Source organism: Oncorhynchus mykiss, chromosome 9 (genome assembly GCF_057628025.1).
Source record: "Oncorhynchus mykiss isolate SJ-2025 chromosome 9, ASM5762802v1, whole genome shotgun sequence".
Taxonomy (NCBI): domain Eukaryota; kingdom Metazoa; phylum Chordata; class Actinopteri; order Salmoniformes; family Salmonidae; genus Oncorhynchus; species Oncorhynchus mykiss.
In genome coordinates, this window is record NC_143030.1 from 72686025 (window position 1) to 72706307 (window position 20283).

Sequence of the window (20283 nt, forward strand, 5' to 3'; positions counted from 1 at the left end):
GGATTTTGTCCCACTCCTCTTTGCAGATCCTCTCCAAGTCATTAAGGTTTCGAGGCTGACGTTTGGCAACTCGAACCTTCAGCTCCCTCCACAGATTTCCTATGGGATTAAGGTCTGGAGACCGGCTAGGCCACTCCAGGACCTTAATGTGCTTCTTCTTGAGCTACTCCTTTGTTGCCTTGGCCGTGTGTTTTGGGTCATTGTCATGCTGGAATACCCATCCACGACCCATTTTCAATGCCCTGGCTGAAGGAAGGAGGTTCTCACCCAAGATTTGATGGTACATGGCCCCGTCCATCGTCCCTTTGATGCGGTGAAGTTGTCCTGGACCCTTAGCAGAAAAACATCCCAAAGGATAATGTTTCCACCATGTTTGACGGTGGGGATGGTGTTCTTGGGGTCATAGGCAGCATTCCTCCTCCTCCAAACACGGCGAGTTGAGTTGATGCCAAACAGCTCCATTTTGGTCTCATCTGACCACAACACTTTCACCCAGTTGTCCTCTGAATCATTCAGATGTTCATCGGCAAACTTCAGACGGGCATGTATATGTGCTTTCTTGAGCAGGGGGACCTTGCAGGTGCTGCAGGATTTCAATCCTTCACGGTGTAGTGTGTTATCAATTGTTTTCTTGGTGACTATGGTCCCAGCTGACTTGAGATCATTGACAAGATCCTCCCGTGTAGTTCTGGGCTGATTCCTCACCGTTCTCATGATCATTGCAACTCCACGAGGTGAGATCTTGCATGGAGCCCCAGGCCGAGGGAGATCGACAGTTTTTATTTTTTTAAAATTTTTATTTCACCTTTATTTAACCAGGTAGGCTAGTTGAGAACAAGTTCTCATTTACAACTGCGACCTGGCCAAGATAAAGCATAGCAGTGTGAACAGACAACACAGAGTTACACATGGAGTAAACAATTAACAAGTCAATATCAATAATGTCGGATTTAAGCAAGGTGGTAGCCAGCCATGGGGCCCAAAGGTTCCACCACCTGGTGCAGCAAGGGCTCAAGCCCTTTTGGTTTTCTTTCAAGGGCCCACCTCGTAATGAATCTTACCAGACAATCGTCATTACAGAAACTTGAATCTAAAGTTAGTTTTAGGTTAATCTCTTGTGGAAAAACTACCACAGGAGGTTGGTGGCACCTTAATTGGTGAAGATGGGCTCGTGGTAATCGCTGGAGAGGAATCTGTGGAATGATATAAACTACATCAAACATGGTTTCAGCCATTATTATAAGCCGCCTCTCCTGCTGAAACTATGTACACATAAATGGTACTGACCAATTACACAATACTTTAGTTCTGGGTTAAACCAATATTAGGGTAGTCGTTTGTGGGTGGGTATAATTTGTGGAACATTCGAACAGGAAACTGTTCCAAAAACTTAAAGTACAAGGTTGCCAACAAACAATTTAACTAGCTGACGAATAGGCATCAACTCACCACGTAGCTTGTTCTTAATGTTTGTCCATAGGCTACCATAGTGAGGACAGACATTTTCCAGAATAAAGTGGTAAGTGAAAAACTTAATGAAATAGCCCACCTGGTATCTTATTCTGCCGCTATACAACTTTATATGCGTTATTTGTTGACAACCTTGTTATTTACAAAGTTTTTGGAACAGATTCCTATTGGAACGTTCCACAAACTATACCCACCAGTAGTTTGTCGCCGTATTCTAATTCCAAGAGGGTTATTTGCATAAATCCGGAAGTTGAGTCAGTTATTTGTTGCAGCCAGGCGTTCTGGTACTTGTAGTTCTTTTTTTACACCCATCTTAGATCTACACTCCTATCACAGTAAGTATTTCTCGTGACAATCTGTCCACATCTAACTTAGAATTGTGTGCCATTATATGTGTTAGTTATCGTAAATAGCTATTCTGAAGTTTGGTATTACTGAGGAATTCACATTTTATGGTTATCATCTCGTATGATTTCGCTAGCAAGCTAACTAACAGCGCCAGTCTCTTGTCTCGAAACCAACGTGAGCTAGCTATGTTTCTTTTAGCTAGTTTCCAAATAACATTTGTACATAATACACTATTAAACATTCCATAGGGTGTGAGATGGCCATCTACTTAAATGTGCAACAAGAGTGTGAATAAAGTGAGATAGCTAACTAGCAAACAAACAAGTCAACTTGTTAACAAGCCAGCCAGTTGGATAGCTAGCTAGCTAAATCAGTAGTTTGCCCCATACCTTGTATTGCATCATGAAATTCTAGGTTATATTCCAGGCAGTTCTAACAATTTTCATTTGGAAGACCTCAAGTTACTGTACTGCAGTGTCATATCGTGTTCATGTATGACACAGTTACTTGTACTGTAGCTCAAGTTACACCGTTTTAGTAGTTCCATATTTCATAGCTTGTCATGTCTTGTCCCATCCAAACACATCTTAGCCAAACCTGTTACCCATTTCAGTCACATTTAGATATTATTACACCCTTTACTCTGACCAGAGGTTTTGCTATTGAATGACTAACGTTACCTGCCTGGCTTTCCACATAGCTGTCTTTGCAAGACTAGCTAATAACCTCTAAATTGCTTATGTTTGTTTAAATTAAACAATAATTTTGTGTGGATGCTAGGTTTTTGTCTTGACTAGAAGGGTTGGTGGTGGTCGACCACACATTTTACAAGTAGGGGAATTCCTACTGTTGCTCATAAGACTACAGAATTGACTGATAATATTTCTGTTGATTCTTGTTTTTTGTGAAACTACACAACTGGATTGACTCCAAATGTTTTTGTTGACAGACATGCCAGGTGAAACCACCACAGAGACAGTCCCAGCAATGGAGCTGCAACAGTCCCAGGCAGAGACTGGTTAGTATCTTATTTATATTTCTCAATGTGTCTGTACAGTCCTCGAGGCTGTGTCTTGACCTGGCATGATGTGTTTTTCCACATATGGGGTCCAGGAACTCAACAGCAAAATTACTAAACAATCGGTTTCTCTTTTCTCAATATGGCATTTCTTTACTCAGATCATACTGGACCAAACCTTATGTGTGTGTGTAATCTCATGTAACCTCTAACATAGAATCCAGCAGGGTTTGTTTTGGTTTCCTGGACTCTTAAACATTACTATACTCACCTATACTTTATGAGGTTTCTTTCTACTGTACTCACCTGCACTGTATGAGTTTTGTCTTGGGACTGGGGTGTAATGGACAAACTAATACGCCATGATACTTTTTCTTGTGGAGTCTTGCATGGAACATAATCTGTCTCCAAAAAACAGACTGCAAAATGTCTGGCGAATACCTATTCAAAAAGGCAATGAGAAAGCATAGTGATGTCCTCACAAATTATAGTTTTCAGAATCTGAGCTATTAAATTTACCGGGAAGAAATATTTGCAAAATTACTGGATTATTTTTTATTTTCAATGGACAATGTGCTATGTGCTTGGATTACCAGTGGTCATTATCCATTCACAATAGTGTAGGCCTAATGTTAAATATAATCTGTAATATTTATTGTAAAATGGCTTGTGAATCACCAATCTACTGGACCTGTTCATGCTAAATGAAAATGCTCAACTCAAAGGTTCCTCAACTGCTCTACATTCAGCTACAGCTTTCATCAATCTTACTTTCCGTACATTTTCTGGCTGATCTAGCTGAAATATTACACAAGGTAAAGCATGTTTGTTTAATTTCCTCCTTCACTTTCTTCCCTTAGGATGAGTAGTTATCACATCTTTTGAACGATAAGCCTAATTGACCCTGTATTTAGTGCTTGTTTCTTCAGTCTGTGTACTGAAAGGTGATGGGTCCCAAGGTGTTTCACTTGAATGCGGGGCACTGCATGATAAGACTGGTAGGGGAATACAAATATTCATTATCTCTGTCACAAACACTCTCACAAAGACTCATGGTTTATACTGTCACCGATTAGACTCACATTGGGCTCATCATGCACAACTTGGTGGTCTACATTTGACCCTTCTTCTGTGTGTAGAAACAGTACATGTATTGTGGTTCCATTAGTACATGTTTTAGGAGTTGTTGTTTCTCAACAGGAGTATTGGTTTCTCCAATTTCTTGTTAAGATGAATTTGGACTAAATTCAGCCCCAGTTTTGATTTGCATATGGTTATTTTTAAGGAGAGAGACTCTCACTCCGTCATTTGGAACAGTATCCCACTTTACAATTAAAAAATAAATGTTTCCCAACAAGGGTTGCAGCTTTTAATGTCGCTGTGACTCCCCCCTACTCTTTCTACTTCCCCTTTCTACTCCTACTCTTTTCCTGGATTCCCAGTGTTGAGATTCGATGGGAGTTGTATCGACAAACCAGTTTCACTACTTGAGGTTACCAAGGAAATGGCTGATCCAAACCCCACTGTAGCTGCCGAAGCAGTTCAAGATTACACTGAGAAGGTTAAGGACAAGCTGAATGAAGAAGAGATTGTAAGCCCTGTTAAAGAAGAACCAACAACCCAAGACCAACCTACTGCTGTGCCAGAGGAAGACCGAGGGACCGCTGAGGAAGATGTGCCAAAGGTTGCTGTTGAAGAACAAGCTAGGCAAGTAGTGCCAGTTCCTGAAGCCACCACGGAAGAGCAAGAAACTGCTTCAGAATATCTGACGCCACCTGAAGTGGTTGAAGCCCCTGAGGTTGTGAGCGTTGCAGTCCAACAAAACGAAAAGGCCAGTCAGAGCGAGGAACCCAAGGTGAAGGTCCAGACTAATGATGTTAATGGTCATTCCAGGTCATTTGCTATTCATTCAGGTGGGTTATATTTATTACAACTTAATGAAAACTGTCCCTCTAGGTGCTTTTCTTTTGCCAATTTGGTTGGTTAAAATGTTTAAGTGGTGCTTCTCCTTTAGCACTAAGGAATCAGCAATGTTCTTTCTGAAAGGGTCACCTTTTTTGGTCTAAACTTGGGACTTTCAATGATCACCAACTACACAATTTCTAAATGTATTGAATGACACCGTCCCCCTTTGTAAATCACCTGAACCATCAGTCAGGTTTTTGCAGGTCTGGCACAGGATAGTTTTGACTACTGTGCTGTGGGTCTGTCTTTTAGGAAATGTATAACACCTTTTAGAAGCTGGTTGTCCTTGCTAGTAGTTTGCTGAGTAGTTTGTGTTGCAGTGCACAACAATCTGTATGTACCTCCATGTTTTTTGCCTGTGCTTTTTTTTTTTTAACTGTTGTGAGTTAAGTGCATCTAAGATGCGTTGCCACAGAAACAACTCCCTTTGCCACTCCTACCCCAAAAGCCTTTTGTGAACTAACACTCACACGACAGAGCTGAAGAACCAGCTGAGAAGCAGGTTGATATGCCTGCTGCTGCCTCTGTTGCCTCTCTCCAAGCTTCTGCTACTGAGCCTCCTGCTGTTGAAAATATTCCCACCACTCTACACCAGTTTTCTCCATTTGATAAGGAAACTCCTTACTGCCCCCGCTGGTGTGGAGGTATTTGTCTCTCCTAAACCACCAGCACCATGAGTGTCTTTTCCCAGGCTGTCCCCTGTCCATGTCACCCCTCTGATTCCACTAGACGAACCTGGCGGTGGCTCACCTGTATTCCCCTGTCGACCCACACCAGTGGAGTCTCCCCCTCCCGTCACCTCACACCAGTGGAGTCTCCCCCTCCCGTCACCTCACCAGTGGAGTCTCCCCCTCCCGTCACCTCCATCTTTATCACTGAACCCTGGGGCTGGGCGGTATACTGTATTTTATGATATACTTACCTTCTATACCGGTATTTGAATGTTTTTGTTTGTTTAATGTGATACGCCATGTGTAATGTCAATTTTTATAGTTTAGAGTCATCTCGCTCCGCTCTTTCTCTCCGTGCCACTTTCCACATAGACCTAGCCACACCCCTGTCACTCAAGGGGCGCATTTGATGTTCCTCAACCACGGGACACTTTAGTCTGCATGGTCAAGGCAGCACATGCAACAATGCTGTTTTCTATTTGTTTCTTAATATAAATCCACTAAAGTTCTATCATGACATTATTAGTTTGTGTTTCTTACATCAGCAAGTTTATTTTCTTAGCGACTTGCCCTGAATCTTGTGAGACGCTAATTGTTAGCCACTAATAGCTAGCTAGCTAGCTAGCTAATAAATGTACTGAGTAAGAGCAAACGTAGCTAGCTAATACAGCCTGATTAATACCAGTGATGGTGTAGACCTGATTCAGCATGTTTGTGCAACATTATCTTCTAAATCAAATAGGAAAATGCAAAGCAAGAATATGTTAGCTACAGGAAGTAGCTAAGAGAGAACATGCAATGTAAAATATTTTTCCTCAGACCACACTTTCTGTCGTAGTGGGATGTATTAATGCTTATGTGAATGGTTGTCTTAACTACCTTTATACCTGCAGTCTATGTTTGGTTCATCCTCACTCTAGAAAATCCACCCTTTGCTTGGCTTCTGTAGTAGCAACCATTTAGTGCTGACCAAAACCTGACCAATGGCTTGTTTCTCTACACCCAGGGGCCACCAGGGGGTGGTGTTCTCCTACACCCAGGGGCCAACCTCAAACAGTTTTTTTTTTTGGTCCAGCAAGCCCATTTTTATATAATTTCATTTTATTGTGGCTATGACCGTTTTATTACAAATCAGTCTGATTAGAATTATTGACAGTATTTCAATTTGAAGGAAGTTCGGTTTGAAGTGAAATGCATCAGAAAGGAAGTAGGAAGTTTTGTATGATTGGTGTAGAAAATGTCATTGATGCCCCCCCCAGTCTGATTAAGTGCCTGGTCTTGTCCACTCTGTTCTGTGTCCTGCCGCTTTTGGGGCATTGTAGAAGGAAACAGAAGACGTGTCCGGGTTCCTGAGAGTCTTCTTTCATTGATGGGGTCATAATATTTTGTAGCTTAAACCGTTCAAAACAGAGCCATATTTTTCTGAAGAAAGCAGAAAACGCTCTGTTTATTACAACCATGTCTAGTGGCTATCGGCGGTTACTAATGTAACCGTGGTTCTATGAACCAAGCGTAATGTTTTTTATTTCAGTTTCTCTCGCGACCTCCTTTTCAAATCAGTGAGACCTCTGTATTTGTGCAGCTTTTCCCCAACTAATCTCCTGCAACTGTCCCAGGGAAGTGTATGAATGTATTTTGATGTGTTTGTAACCAAGTTGACTCCATATATTACCACATAATTACGTTCCCTTATCCTTTTCTGCTTACGTAAATATTTTTGTTTATGTCATACTAAAGAACTGATTCTGTGATATGTTGTGACGTGTTCCATGTTCTAATGGAATGTTCTAATGGAATGTATCTGGTGGTGTCTAGGGTCTGGCACAGATTCTGACAGTGATGACTCCGTACCAGACTTGGAGGAGCAGGACTCAACACAGACACAGCAGGCACAGGTACAGTACGGCCATTGGCCACCAGAGGGTGCTGCTCCCCTACAAGTCGAGGGGGGAATCCCTCTTGTAAATAAATATATTGTTTATCCACTTTTTATTAACTTGATTTTGACCATAATATACTTAACGCAACCACCATCCATGACAATTTAACCCCTGTCTCAATCAGTTGTTTATTAGTTGTACAGTTGATAAATGGAAGGTTTGTCATGAATCTTGCCTTGGAGGCAGAACTATAGCGACGAGTGGCTAATCTGCCCTTGCCTTCCGTCCTGCTAGCTGATGTTCAATTGCTGGAAAGTAAATGGGACGAGCTGAAAGCACGTACATCCTACCAACGGGACATTAAAAACTGTAATATCTTATGTTTCACCGAGTCGTGGCTGAACGACGACATTAAGAACATACAGCCGGCAGGTTATACACTCGGCAGGACAGAACCGCAGCCTTTAGTAAGACACGGGGTGGGGGTCGGAAGTTTACATACACCTTAGCAAAATACATTTAAACTCAGTTTTTCACAATTCCTGACATTTAATCATAGTAAAAATGACCTGTCTTTGGTCAGTTAGGATCACCACTTTATTTTACGACTGAAATGTCAGAATAATAGTAGAGAATCATTTATTTCAGCTTTTATTTCTTTTATCACATTCCCAGTGGGTCAGAAGTTTACATGCACTCAATTAGTATTTGGTAGCATTGCCTTTAAATTGTTTAGCTTGGGTCAAACGTTTCGGGTAGCCTTCCCCAAGCTTCCCACAATAAGTTGGGTGAACATAGGCCCATTCCTCCTGACAGAGCTGGTGTAACTGTCAGGATTGTTGGCCTCCTTGCTCTCACATGCTTTTTCTATAGGATTGAGGTCAGGGCTTTGTGATGGCCACTCCAATACCTTGACTTTGTCCTTAAGCCATTTTGCCACAACTTTAGAAGTATGCTTGGGATCATTGTTCATTTGGAAGACCCATTTGCAACCAAGCTTTAACTGTCTTGAGATGTTGCTTCAATATTCATAATTGTCCTGCCATCTATTTTGTGAAGTGCACGAGTTCCCTCCTGCAGCAAAGCACCCCCACAACATGATGCTGCCACCCCCGTGCTTCACGGTTGGGATGGTGTTTTTCGGCTTGCAAGCCCCCCCTTTTTCCTCCAAACATAACGATGGTCATTATGGCCAAACAGTTCTATTTTTGTTTCATCAGACCAGAGGACATTTCTCCAAGAACTACGATCTTTGTCCCCATGTGCAGTTGCACACCGTAGCCTGGCTCTTTTTATGGAGGTTTTGGGACAATGGCTTCCTTGCTGAGCGGCCTTTCCGGTTATGTCGATATAGGACTTGTTTTACTGTGGATATAGATACTTTTGTACCTGTTTCCTCCAGCATTTTCACAAGGTCCTTTGCTGTTGTTCTGGGATTGCACTTTTCGCACCAAAGTATGTTCATCTCTAGGAGACAGTCTTCTTCCTGAGTGGAATTTTTTTTAAATATATTTTTTGAACCTTTATTTAACTAGGCAAGTCAGTTAAGAACAATTTCTTATTTTCAATGACAGCCTAGGAACGGTGGGTTAACTGCCTGTTCAGGGGCAGAACGACAGATTTGTACCTTGTCAGCTCGGGGATTCGATCGTGCAACCTTTCGGTTACTAGTCCAATGCTCTAACCACTAGGCGACCCTGCCGCCCCAGGCTGTGTGGTCCCATGGTGTATATATTTGCATACTATTGTTTGTACAGATGAACGTGGTACCTTCAGGTGTTTGGAAATTGCTCCCAAGGATGAACCAGACTTGTGGAGTTCTACAATTTTCCAAGCTTTTTAAAGGCACAGTCAACTTGGTGTATGTGAACTTCTGAACCACTGGAATTGTGAAACGGTGATCTATAAGTCAAATAATCTGTCTGTAAACAATTGTTGGAAAAATTACTTGTCATGCACAAAGTAGATGTCCTAACCGACTTGCCAAAACTATAGTTTTGTGAAGAAATTTGTGAAGTGGTTGACAAACAAGTTTTAATGACTCCAACTTAAGTGTATTATCTTCTGACTTCAACTGTATGTGAACAACAGCTGGTGCGCGATATATAAGGAGGTCTTGAGGTTTTGCTCGCCTGAGGTAGAGTATCTCAGGATGAGCTGTAGACCGCACTATCTACCTAGAGTTTATCTGTATTTTTCATAGCTGTCTACATACCACCACACACCGACGCTGGCACTGAAAAGATCTGAAAAGATGGGTACTCAGATCCTCAAAAGGTTTTCTAGCTGCACCATCGAACATCCTGATGGGTTGCATCACTGCCTGTTATGGCAACTGCTTGGCCTCCGACCCCAAGGCACTACAGAGGGCAGTGTGTACGGCCCAGTACATCACCTGGGCCAAGATTCCTGCCATCCAGGACCTCTATACCAGGCTGTGTCAGAGGAAGGCGTCAAAAATGTATTTGACTCCAGCCACCCTAGTCATAGACTGTTCTATGCTACCAAATGGCAATCGGTACTGGAGTGCCAAGTCTAGGTCCAAAAGGCTCCTTTATTGCTTCTATCCCCAAGCCATAAGACTCCTGAACAGCTAATCAAATGGCTTCCCAGACTATTTGCATTGTTGTCCCCCCCCCCCCCGGAACGCTGCTGCTTCTCTCTGTTGTTATGTATGCATCGTCACTTTAATAACTCTACCTACATGTACATATGACCTTGACGCCGGTGCCCCCGCACATCGACTCTGTACCGGTACCCCCTGTAAACAGCCTCGCTATTGTTATTTTACTGCTGCTCTTTAATTATTTGTTATTCTTATCTCGTATTTTTGTAAAAAAAAAAATGTATTTGCTTAACTGTTGTTGGTTAGGGGCTTGTAAGTAAGCATTTCACTGTAAGGTCTACACCACCTGTTGTGTATGTGACAAATAACAACATTTGATTTGAACTGAGCAATTTCCGCTAGATAAGCCAGCTTCAAAGTCAAAATTGGCCCTCCGTAAAAGTAATGTTTTTTTTTTGCTTTTTGGTCTTAATTTAGGTTTAGTGTGGTTAAGGTTAGGTTTAAAATCAGATTTTATGACTTTGTGGTTGTGCCAGCTAGTGACCCCTCTGCAGAGGTGCCTCTAGTATGAGTCATGACGATAAATGACAACCTACTGATAAATGTGTCCAACTTAAAGAATAAGTGATTTTTACAAACCTGTTGTTCTCTCCTCAGCTTGCTGCAGCAGCTGAGATCGACGAGGAGCCAGTCAGCAAAGCCAAACAAAGTAGAAGTGAAAAGAAAGCCAGAAAGGTCAGTTACGTTCATTCACATGTTCCTAGAGTACATTGTTTTGAAGTAGCATCATTCCTCCAAACAAAGTTATTAGGTCATTATTTCTTAAGTCTATGGGATATTATTTTTTTTTTACCCAGTGTAAAAACATATTTTTTTTCAGTTGTAATGACTTTCAGTTCAGTTTCCTTTGCACAGTGTTTCCTACAGACCAATATGTTGATTAGCTACTATAGTTTTCTGTGGACAAAAAATGTAGTGATCTTCTCTGTCAACACTAGGCCATGTCCAAGCTGGGCCTCCGTCAGGTGATGGGCGTAACCAGGGTTACCATCAGGAAGTCCAAGAACATCCTGTTTGTCATCCCCAAGCCAGACGTCTACAAGAGCTCTGCCTCCGACACATACATCGTTTTCGGAGAGGCTAAGGTTGGAATCTACGCCTTTTTATATCAGACGTGCATTGTCTTTGGGGAATCCAAGGCACGTGATGCTATTTTAAGTGGTAACCAGAAATGCTAGAAGAATCATTCATCAATTTCATCTTGGTTGGCTCTGACAGTGCAGCTTTTCATTTCAGATGGGACCTGCTATACTTTCTAATATTTTATAAATGCCTTTTTAAAGCTGTTGTAAGCCATTTATTTCACAAGTATGTTAAGTTCTCTATGAATTACACCAAGATATGCTTGAAATATTCTTGCAGCTCTGTTTTCTGAAAGTGAATTTCCGTTTGTTCCAGATTGAGGACCTGTCCCAACAAGCTCAACTGGCAGCAGCAGAGAAGTTCAAGGTCCAGGGAGAAGACAGAATGTCTAGCATCCAGGAGAACACACAGACACCCACAGTACAGGAGGAGAGTGAAGAGGAAGAGGTGAGGGTCAAGGAAAGCTTTTATTTACAATGACTGTGTGATTGTCTCACCTAGCTACTTATATACATACGCACAAGTATGTGGATTTGGCTATTTCTCCCAATTCACTTCTGTGTTCCATCATGCTTTGCAGGTTGATGAGACTGGCGTGGAGGTGAAGGACATTGAGCTGGTGATGTCACAAGCCAACGTATCTCGAGTGAAGGCTATACGAGCGCTCAAGAACAACAACAACGACATTGTTAATGCCATCATGGTAAGTATATTTAATTGGTAGTCACTTGTGTTGTGAATGTAATATCAGGTGTAATTGACATTTCACAGTTGCTTGCTATGTTTTGAGGTGATGACAGGCACATTTCCATCTGTACAATAAAGTTGTAGATTCTATTCAATGTTGATACCTCCTAAAATACAAACCACTTTTTTTCTTTTTTTGCCAGGAGCTGACCATGTAGATAGATGCCCAAGAACCATGAGGACCCGGGTCCAGTCCATCATTAAACACGAGTAGATGTGGTCTATTCAATTAATTCCAAGGATAAAAATAAAAGTTGTGGATTAAAGGGGATGGAATATTTCTTCTTCTGGTTACTGTTGTGTATTTATGTTTTCCCATTTGTTGGTAAATAAAATGTTTTCCTCACATTATTTCTGTTTGTAAGATTGTGCTTCACTAATAATCAGCGGTGGGTGTAGTGCCATTATAGGCAAGAAAACACAAAATAAAAATGTAATTGACGTTATCTTTTCCTCAAAGTTTGTATCATCAGATGTATTCCACAGGCTACTTCATTCTAGACAATATAATAATATGTCGTTATAAATATGCATAATGCATCCTCCAATTGAAGGCCTCATCCTTGAATATAAAATGGATCCTCCGTCTGCCTCTATACCCACACGTATTTTCTCAATGTTATTTATTTTTTAGTACCTTCAATCACAAAGTTAGACATACTTAATTACAAAATAGGCCATCATCACTGTCAATCTTGAATGATCATTATTTGTTATACCAGTGAAATGTCCAAACTGCCTCTGCACGCCAATCATCTGACTGATCTAATCATTTTTTTAAATTTAACCAGGCAAGTCAGTTAAGAACAAATTATTATTTACAATGACTGCCTACCCTGGCCAAACCCCCTCCCCTAACACAAGCTGGGACAATTGTGCGCTTCCCTATGGGACTCGCAATCATTGGCCAGTTGTGATACAGCCCGGAATCGAGCCAGGGTCTGTAGTGATGCCTCTAGCACTGAAATGCTGCGCCGCTCGGGAGTTTCATGGGAATATGAATGTAATGTCCTTTAATTACTGTTCTGTGAGTGAATTACAGCAGATGGTGTTAAACTATTAGCCTTGTATTTTGTTTCAATTAAAGTGTATATCCAGCCCTGGTGCATGAGAAGAAGGAAAAAAATAAGCTACAATTCTGCTTCAACTCACCATCTTAAAATCTCATAAATTAGGTGTTTTTGGTGTAATAGTAGAGTTCTAGGCCTACTGTGCTATGCGGTTGTGTTTTATGTAAAAATTAAAATGATTAGTTATGTGATCTTGCATGACATTGATTCAGCTTGGTTGTAACTTTACTAAACGAGCACAATTGTGAGAATTTTCTATTTGTAGTAAGAAATGATGAGTGGGGCTATCATAAACAGATATTCAAGTGTTTTAAGCGATTGGAGCCCCCTTCGTGGTGCTGAAAGGCCAGTGTCGTGCAATGGTGTTAAAAGCTGAACCAGCTTGTGGTGCTGAAGGATAGCGCCAGTGTCGTGCAATGGTGTTAAAAGCTGAACCAGCTTGTGGTGCTGAAGGATAGCGCCAGTGTCGTGCAATGGTGTTAAAAGCTGAACCAGCTTGTGGTGCTGAAGGATAGCGCCAGTGTCGTGCAATGGTGTTAAAAGCTGAACCAGCTTGTGGTGCTGAAGGATAGCGTCAGTGTGGTGCAGTGATGTTAAAAGCTGAACCAGCTTGTGGTGCTGAAGGATAGCGCTGCCTTTCGGGCATTTCAGGTACAAACAATATTTTGCAGTAATAGTACTACGACTACGTGGTATATATCTATTTCTAGGCTGCAGCCTAATGTAAATACAAATACATATAGTTTATCATTGCACGAGGAGAGCTTTAGATGCGAGTAGGCATTTCATTGTAGCTTACACTACGGTGTATCATTCAACTTCCATTTGATGAGCTTGAACACATGGTTACAATAAGCCCTATTACAGAATAAAAAACCAAGCGGTGAACTATCAATTCATATTTATTTGCATACAAACTCAGCAAAAAAATAAACGTGCTCTCACTGTCAACTATGTTTAATTTTCAGCAAATTTAACATGTGTAAATATTTGTATGAGCATAAGATTCAACAACTGAGACATAAACTGAACAAGTTCCACAGATATGTGACTATCAGAAATGGAATAATGTGCCCCTGAACAAAGGGGTGGTCAAAATCACAAGTAACCGTCAGTACCTGGTCTACACTGGAGTGGCTTACCAAGAAGACAGTGAATATTCCTGAGTGGCTGACTTACAGTTTTGACTGAAATCTACTTAAACACATATGGCAAGATCTGAAAATGGTTGTCTAGCAATGATCAACAACCAATTTGACAGAGATTGAAGAATTTTAAAAATAATAATGAGCAAATGTTCCAGGTGTGGAAAACTCTTAAAGACTTACCCAGAAAGACTCACAGTAATAGCTGCCAAAGGTGCCTCTACAAAGTTTGAATGAATACCTATGTAAATTAGACATTTCTGTATTTCATTTTCAATAGATTTGTCATTATGGGGTATTGTGTGTACAGTCGTGGCCAAAAGTTTTGAGAATGACACAAATATACAATTTCACAAAGTCTGCTGCCTCAGTTTGTACGATGGCAATTTGCATATACTCCAGAATGTTATGAAGAGTGATCAGATGAATTGCAATTAATTGCAAAGTCCCTCTTTGCCATGCAAATGAACTAAATCCCCCAAAAACATTTGCACTGCATTTCAGCCCTGCCACAAAAGGACCAGCTGACATGTCAGTGATTCTCTCGTTAACACAGGTGTGAGTGTTGACGAGGACAAGGCTGGAGATCACTCTGTCAGGCTGATTGAGTTAGAATAACAGACTGGAAGCTTCAAAAGGAGGGTGGTGCTTGGAATCATTGTTCTTCCTCTGTCAACCATGGTTACCTGCAAGGAAACATGTGCCGTCATCATTGCTTTACACAAAAAGGTCTTCACAGGCAAGGATATTGCTGCCAGTACAATTGCACCTAAATCAACTATTTATCGGATCATCAAGAACTTTAAGGAGAGCGGTTTAATTGTTGTGAAGAAGGCTTCAGGGCGCCCAATAAATTCCATCAAGCACCAGGACCGTCTCCTAAAGTTGATTCAGCTGCGGGATCGGGGCACCACCAGTACAGAGCTTGCTCAGGAATGGCAGCAGGCAGGTGTGAGTGCATCTGCACGCACAGTGAGGCGAAGACTTTTGGAGGATGGCCTGGTGTCAAGAAGGGCAGCAAAGAAGCCACTTCTCCAGGAAAAACATCAGGGACAGACTGATATTCTGCAAAACGTACAGGGATTGGACTGCTGAGGACTGGGGTAAAGTAATTTTCTCTGATGAATCACCTTTCCGATTTTTTGGAGAATCCGGAAAAAAGCTTGTCCGGAGAAGACAAGGTGAGTACTACCATCAGTCCTGTGTCATGCCAACAGTAAAGCATCCTGAGACCATTCATGTGTGGGGTTGCTTCTCGACCAAGGGAGTGGGCTCACTCACAACTGTGCCTAAGAACACAGCCATGAATAAAGAATGGTACCAACACATCCTCAGAGAGCAACTTCTCCCAACCATCCAGGAACAGTTTGGTGACGAACAATGTATTTTCCAGCATGATGGAGCACCTTGCCATAAGACAAAAGTGATAACTAAGTGGCTCGGGGAACGAAACATAGATATTTTGGGTCCATGGCCAGGAAACTCCCCAGACCTTGATCCCATTGAGAACTTGTGGTCAATCCTCAAGAGGCGGGTGGACAAACAAAAACCCACAAATTCTGACAAACTCCAAGCATTGATTATGCAAGAATGGGTTACCATCAGTCAGTGACCCAGAAGTTAATTGACAGCATGCCAGGGCGGATTGCAGAGGTCTTGAAAAAAGAAGAGTCAACACTGCAAATATTGACTCTTTGCATCAACTTCATGTAATTGTCAATAAAAGCCTTTGATACTTATGAAATGCTTGTAATTATACTTCAGTATTCCATTGTAACATCTGACAAAAAATATCTAAAAACACTGAAGCAGCTAACTTTGTGGAAATTAATATTTGTGTCATTCTCAAAACTTTTGGCCACGACTGTAGATGGGTGAGCTTTTTTTGTATTTAATCCATTTTGAATTCAGGCTGTAACACAACAACGTGTGGAATACGTCAAGGGGTATGAATACTTTCTGAAGGCACTGTACCTCTAGGCTGCTATACATACTTATTTGGTTTGTCATTCTATCGTTTTTCATGGGATTTTAGTGGTAATTACATTTATTTAGAATTATTTATCAGAATTAATTTTCCAGAAATAGTTTTACCAGCTCAGTGTATTCTCAAATTGAAAAAAAGGTGCGCCACTCCTTGCGCTCCAGCAGCACTACAACCCTGCCAGTGACGCCTGTTCATACTGGTGTTATACAGGGGAAATAGTTGACATTATGTGATACAGATCAACTCTTTTTTTATTATTATTATTATACAGATCAACTCTCTCTGTGTGGGTGTTGCCACGGTAACAGCGTAGCTTCCTTCAGGTAAAGCGCGTGCAAGAGACTTGTCCCTGCACGAGCGAAAGATCCAGAAACTTCTTTCCGACTGCGCGAGCGAGGCCACGGTGACTTGATTCTAGATGCGTCATTGCGCACAACGAGGAAAAGCAGTTACTGGTCTAGGATTGATATTTACATTTTGCCCTGTCGTTTTTTGCTACAGAAGAGAATATCCAACAACACATCGTGGTTAATACTGCGGTCTGGAGTGGGAAGAAATAGATAGCAAGAGATGTACGTGTGGATCCTACCCCCGTAGGAGGGAGCTAACGTTAGCGTGCAATGCATGGGATGCATATTCTTGGAAATGCGGGGTAGCTTGCTAGCTAGCTTCAAGCTTAATCAGCGTTTAACTAGGGCTGGCTGTGTCTGGAATGCCCAAACCTTTATACGTGTATAGATAGCAACGCTGCAATGATAGTTTCCATATTGTCCATGGGACACATAAATGCAACGTTAATGTTATAGCTTGCTAGCGGGTGCCAAATGTAGCTAACTAACTAGCTAGGCCTGCTCTATGCTCCTTCATGCATGGGGCGATTAGTGGGAATGAATGGCGCGCTTGTCAGTTTACACTAGTCGAAATGTCGGCTTTACACTCGCGCAATGATACTCGTCCATATCATCGCGAGCCATAGTGTTACTTTAATAATAATACAAGGCGGAGTCTTGGCTTCATAGCTAGCTAGTTATTCAAGTTATTCCTTTATTCACGTGGACTAGCTAGTTTTAGCTAGAGCCATATAAATTGGTATTAGCGAGCCATTTCCTTGCGAAGTGGCTCTTAGCTACTGGCTTGTTAGTTGGAGTTTCATGTGGCCTGCTAGCTAGCTCATGAATTAATATGTCGGAGCTGGTTAGCCAATAATACCTATTAGGCTTGGCCATCAAACCACTGAATTCAAGGAAGCCTTATCCCTTGAGACCAGTGACAGTGAGCCACCTGACAAGTATGACCTTGGATTAAATAAAGTTGATGGGTGGAGCTACACTCCAGCTGATAAGTTAATGTTCCTGATGTATAGTGTCTGAATGAACCAAACAATGTATTACCTTAGCTAGCTAATCAATGCTTAAAGCAAATGTGTATGCTTTCTGTTTCACCATGCATGTAGCAGATGAGTAGACAGCTTTCTAAGTGGCACATTATTCAGTTTTGCATCTATAATGAATGGCTGGAACCAGAGTGATATATAGATGGAACAAGCCCCCTATCCTTCCCACATTTTATCCCTTCATAAATGTATCCCCTATTCCCTAATGATGGTAGTCTTGGTAACTGTCTGTTAAACTATCATTCCCCTTGCCACTCCCTGTCATGCTAAACATGTGGCATAATGACACAGAGTACATAGAGTGGAATGTTGGCTAAACAAACTGGTACCCAGGCTATAATGATGGGGTGCAGTTTCCCAAATATGGATGGATGGATTTCATAATCAAAAACTAGAAGACATTGATCACTGCTTTGTATCGGACTAATCAGTCTTCTCTAACGTCCTATAGGCAGCCAGCAACAGCGAAGTGGTATGACAGAAGGGACTCTGTCTTTATTGAGTTCCTGGTAGAAGACAGCAAAGATCTACAAGTGAAGTTTGAAAAATCAAAACTTGATTTCCGGTAAGCTGCTTCACCCACACACTGTAGTTTAAGTGAGACTGATTTTAGGCTAAATTGTGAGCTGTCTATAAATTAGGCCTACTGCAGAGACACTTGGGGAGGGCAGTTTCCTGGACACAGATTTAAACCTAATCCTGGACTAAAAACCATCATCTTCCTTTTAGCCCATGAATAAGATCAATCTTATTGGCCCTTACTGTCTGAATGAACAAAACCATCTATTTTACTTTGTCTTTTCAGTTGTGTTGGTGGGATTGAAACCCTCAAACACCATAATGAATTGGACCTTTTCGACTCAATTGATCCCAATGTAAGTATGTTTTTCATTTAGCTGCAGAATCACTATCTGCAATGACCCAGAAAAACCGCTGCAATGACCTAGATGTTAAATTGGCTGACAAAAAAGGTCCCTCATCCAAAATGACTTGTAATATACCGATTATCTCTCTTCCTCTCGTTACAGGCATCGAAGCACAAACGTACAGACAGATCAGTGTTGTGTTGTCTGAAGAAAGCAGAGGCAGGAAGAGCATGGCCACGGTTAACAAAAGACAAGGCAAAAGTAGGAACTGTTTCAATGCGCAAACTATGTATTCTACCTTACTTTTTCTGCCCTGTATTTCTGGGCCTCCCGTCCATGTATCTTATTCCTAAAAGGCCAAACTGATTAGCACCCCTACCCTGAGACGCTTTGAATAGGCGCAGATCACATAAGACGGGCATTTTGTCTTTAATGTTGGTTAAAATAATTTTGATTTGGGATGTCATGTTTTCTTTCTCACAGTTTCAATGGCTGGGTGTCGACTTCAACAACTGGAAAGACTGGGAAGATGATTCTGATGAGGATCTGTCCAGTTTCGACAAGTTCTCAGAGGCAAGCATGTCACGTTGCACAAAGTGTGTAATGTTTTAAATGTGTTAAATTATATATATTTTTATGTTGAAACAATGATTGTTGCTTATTTTCAGATGATGAATACGATGGGAGGAGAAGACGGCATGCCAGATCTGGGCATGGGTGGTATGGAAGGTCTCGAAGAGGTCTGTGTTTATTTTCTGTCATCTAAATTCATTTTACAGCAAATATATCAGTGTACTATATACGGTGGCTGCAAGAGAAACTACTTGCTTTCTTGCTCTGTTGAGTTTTCCAGTTTTGACACTGAATCTCATATTGTTTTTATTTCCAGCACGACAGCGATGATGAAAGTAAGTTGTGATATCATTTTTGCACATGGTTAAAAGAAAGCAGCCAATTTCTATATCATTTTTATGGTGCATTTCATTTGAAAGTTGTTCATAAGTCTCATACCATCCACACATGAGCCATGTTGTAGACTTGCTAGATTAGCTTTTTACCTTTTTTAAAATCTTTTTTTACATTTGAATATTTGTAATTTTTTCAGAGATGCCAGACCTGGAGTAATGGTGCATATAAAGTCTGTAACCGATGACGACAAGAAATGAAAGCCTCAAAGGTCGGTTGAAGAGAGAGACGAGTTGAGTTGGTAACCATATTTGAAAAAGGAGGAAATATCAGCAGTTTTCCAAACACGTCAGAGGAACCTCACTGAGGAGAGACTGTATCTGTCGTCATGGCATCGCAGCAGAGCATTCTCCAGCCAATGTCTTAGTGCTGTGCTTTGCTGTTCTAATTCTGCATGGACAATTCAGTTGTTTCCATGATGTGCTGTGGGGTTCAGTTATACCGTGCTTTAACTTAACAACCAGGGGTGCCTTCAGCAAGGAACAGTGTTATGGAACGTTCAGATAGAATTACGTCATGTCGAACAAAGGTGCCACTGACATGTAGAATGAAGGAATCGTGTCGGCTCATCGTATTTCAATCTGCAACGTTTGACAATGTTTTCCTACTGAATGTGGCCCCGCTCTGATGGGATAGTCTGAAAGTTACTCTCCACCTTTTTATTTAATAACGTCAGTGAGGTTACGTATTGAATATCAACATAATTGTAAATTCTAACAGAAGAAAAAATATGTTTTAAAACAACTGCCTATTTTCAATAAAGTTGTTTCTTTTTTTTAGTGAGAAATGACCCCTTTTGTTCGTACTGTACATTTTTGTTTTATTTTTCTTAATATATTGAAATAAGTTTTAGCTCGGAACAAATATTTTCTCAATGTACGTTAACATCTGTAAAGGTATGAGAAATTAATGAATGAAATATGCATGTTAAACTTATTTTACAGTATAGCATGAAAAACCTTTCAATCACATTTTGCAAGGATGCTTTTGCTTTAGTTAACATCGTACATACAGAACATTTTCAAAGTATATACCGTTGGTTAACTCT

General features: G+C 41.1%; 2 protein-coding genes across 3 annotated transcripts; both read left to right on the top strand.

Annotated features, from left to right (window-relative positions):
- The first annotated feature begins 1379 nt into the window (after positions 1 to 1379).
- On the top strand, positions 1380 to 12159 carry LOC110532729 (nascent polypeptide-associated complex subunit alpha). Of its 2 annotated transcripts, XM_021616841.3 has the most exons (9): positions 1720 to 1805; positions 2768 to 2836; positions 4279 to 4749; positions 7288 to 7367; positions 10576 to 10653; positions 10917 to 11063; positions 11377 to 11508; positions 11642 to 11764; positions 11952 to 12159. In XM_021616841.3, exons 2-9 carry the CDS (start codon positions 2770 to 2772, stop codon positions 11964 to 11966), a joined length of 1113 nt encoding a protein of 370 aa, XP_021472516.1. In that variant the 5' UTR covers positions 1720 to 1805; positions 2768 to 2769; the 3' UTR covers positions 11967 to 12159. The 2 variants fall into 2 exon arrangements, with proteins under 2 accessions (XP_021472517.1, XP_021472516.1); XM_021616842.3 differs by lacking the exon at positions 4279 to 4749 and having other exon boundaries at positions 1380 to 1805.
- A 4308-nt stretch (positions 12160 to 16467) lies between these two features.
- tebp (progesterone receptor-related protein p23) lies at positions 16468 to 20022 on the top strand. Its single transcript, NM_001124524.2, has 8 exons — positions 16468 to 16582; positions 17855 to 17968; positions 18209 to 18278; positions 18432 to 18530; positions 18753 to 18842; positions 18938 to 19009; positions 19159 to 19177; positions 19375 to 20022. Coding segments are annotated over exons 1-8 (486 nt in total). The 5' UTR covers positions 16468 to 16580; the 3' UTR covers positions 19395 to 20022.
- Positions 20023 to 20283: the final 261 nt, after the last annotated feature.

What these genes read in the sequence shown, in the direction of transcription:
- LOC110532729 (XM_021616841.3), top strand. Translation starts at nt 2,770, where the DNA reads ATGCCAGGTGAAACCACCACAGAGACAGTCCCAGCAATGGAGCTGCAA. An exon ending in ACAGTCCCAGGCAGAGACTG is followed by an intron (nt 2,837 to 4,278) that starts GTTAGTATCTTA and finishes CTGGATTCCCAG; the next exon opens with TGTTGAGATTCGATGGGAGT. An exon ending in AGGAGAGTGAAGAGGAAGAG is followed by an intron (nt 11,509 to 11,641) that starts GTGAGGGTCAAG and finishes CATGCTTTGCAG; the next exon opens with GTTGATGAGACTGGCGTGGA.
- tebp (NM_001124524.2), top strand. An exon ending in TCGACTCAATTGATCCCAAT is followed by an intron (nt 18,279 to 18,431) that starts GTAAGTATGTTT and finishes CTCTCGTTACAG; the next exon opens with GCATCGAAGCACAAACGTAC. An exon ending in TAACAAAAGACAAGGCAAAA is followed by an intron (nt 18,531 to 18,752) that starts GTAGGAACTGTT and finishes TCTTTCTCACAG; the next exon opens with TTTCAATGGCTGGGTGTCGA.